The sequence below is a fragment of the Chiloscyllium plagiosum genome, unplaced genomic scaffold (genome assembly GCF_004010195.1).
Source record: "Chiloscyllium plagiosum isolate BGI_BamShark_2017 unplaced genomic scaffold, ASM401019v2 scaf_72245, whole genome shotgun sequence".
Classification (NCBI taxonomy): Eukaryota; Metazoa; Chordata; class Chondrichthyes; order Orectolobiformes; family Hemiscylliidae; genus Chiloscyllium; species Chiloscyllium plagiosum.
The window spans coordinates 1-1,074 of record NW_025141172.1 but is presented as its reverse complement, the minus strand read 5'-3'; the positions used below and the strand labels follow the sequence as shown (position 1 = coordinate 1,074).

Here is a 1,074-nt window from a genome sequence, read left to right as displayed (position 1 = left end):
TTGATCCAGCACCTTTGTAGGCAGCTTGTTCTAGGTCATTGTCCCCTAAATGAAGTTTTCCTCCATACACACTTAAGGCTATCTGGCTGCATGAGGGTTTTCAGGTTTCTGTGACCTGGATAATGTGATCAGCAGGCACCTGGCAATCTACAGGAATTGCCATCAATGTATCTTTACTTAACTGTACTGACCGTGATCACTTATTTTGTGAGTTTATTTTTGCAGGAAGACATGCGGAAAGAAATTTGAAAGCATTGATACATCAACTTCTGGCAGAGCTCATTGATTCATTGGGACTTGAATATCAGCAGCCATTCAAGTTGAGAGGAAATGTTTGCTTTGGTCTGCTTGAGAGGTTTTGGACACTAGTGTGGCAAGAAGAATACTAAGTGAGGGAGTGAGGGAGATTCAGTGTGCTGACTGTGAAAAAGTGCTTCAAACCATTTCCTCAGCTTGGGGGAATCAAAATCACACCCCTCACGGTGGGGACAGACTGTGTACCCGTTCTGTTTGTAATTTCAAACCCAGAGTGACACAAGGAACACTTTCACAGACGCGTTCACACCGGGGAGAAGCCATTCATCTGCTCAGTGTGTGGGAAGGGATTCACAAATTCTTCCAACCTGCGGGCGCACCAGTGGGTCCACACGGGAGAGAAGCCGTTCACGTGCTTGGTGTGCAGGAAGGGGTTCACGCATTCATCTGCACTGCTGACCCACCAGCGGGTCCACACTGGGGAGAGGCCGTTCGGTTGCTCAGAGTGCGGGAAGGCTTTCCGTCGTGTGAGCAACTTGAGGAAGCATGAGCGGCTCCACACGGGGGAGAGGCCGTTCACCTGCCCAGAGTGTGGGAAGGGATTCATTGATTCTTCCAGCCTGCTGAACCACCAGCGGATCCACACAGGGGAAAGACCATTCACCTGCTCTGTGTGTGGGAAAGGATTCAATCATTTGAGCAATTTGCGGCAGCATAAGCGGGTCCACACAGGGGAGAGGCCATTCACCTGCCCCGAGTGTGGGAAGGGATTTACCAATTCTTCCAACCTGCTGACCCACCAGCGGATCCACACTGGGG

At 50.5% G+C, this 1,074-nt stretch overlaps 1 protein-coding gene across 1 annotated transcript; it reads left to right on the top strand.

The window, feature by feature from the left end:
* Positions 1 to 533: 533 nt before the first annotated feature.
* LOC122544981 (zinc finger protein 214-like) lies at positions 534 to 1,057 on the top strand (the record flags this gene model as incomplete). The annotated part of the gene is made up of 1 exon (XM_043684219.1): positions 534 to 1,057. A coding segment is annotated over one exon (524 nt), but the record flags the coding sequence as incomplete, so codon positions are not given.
* Positions 1,058 to 1,074: the final 17 nt, after the last annotated feature.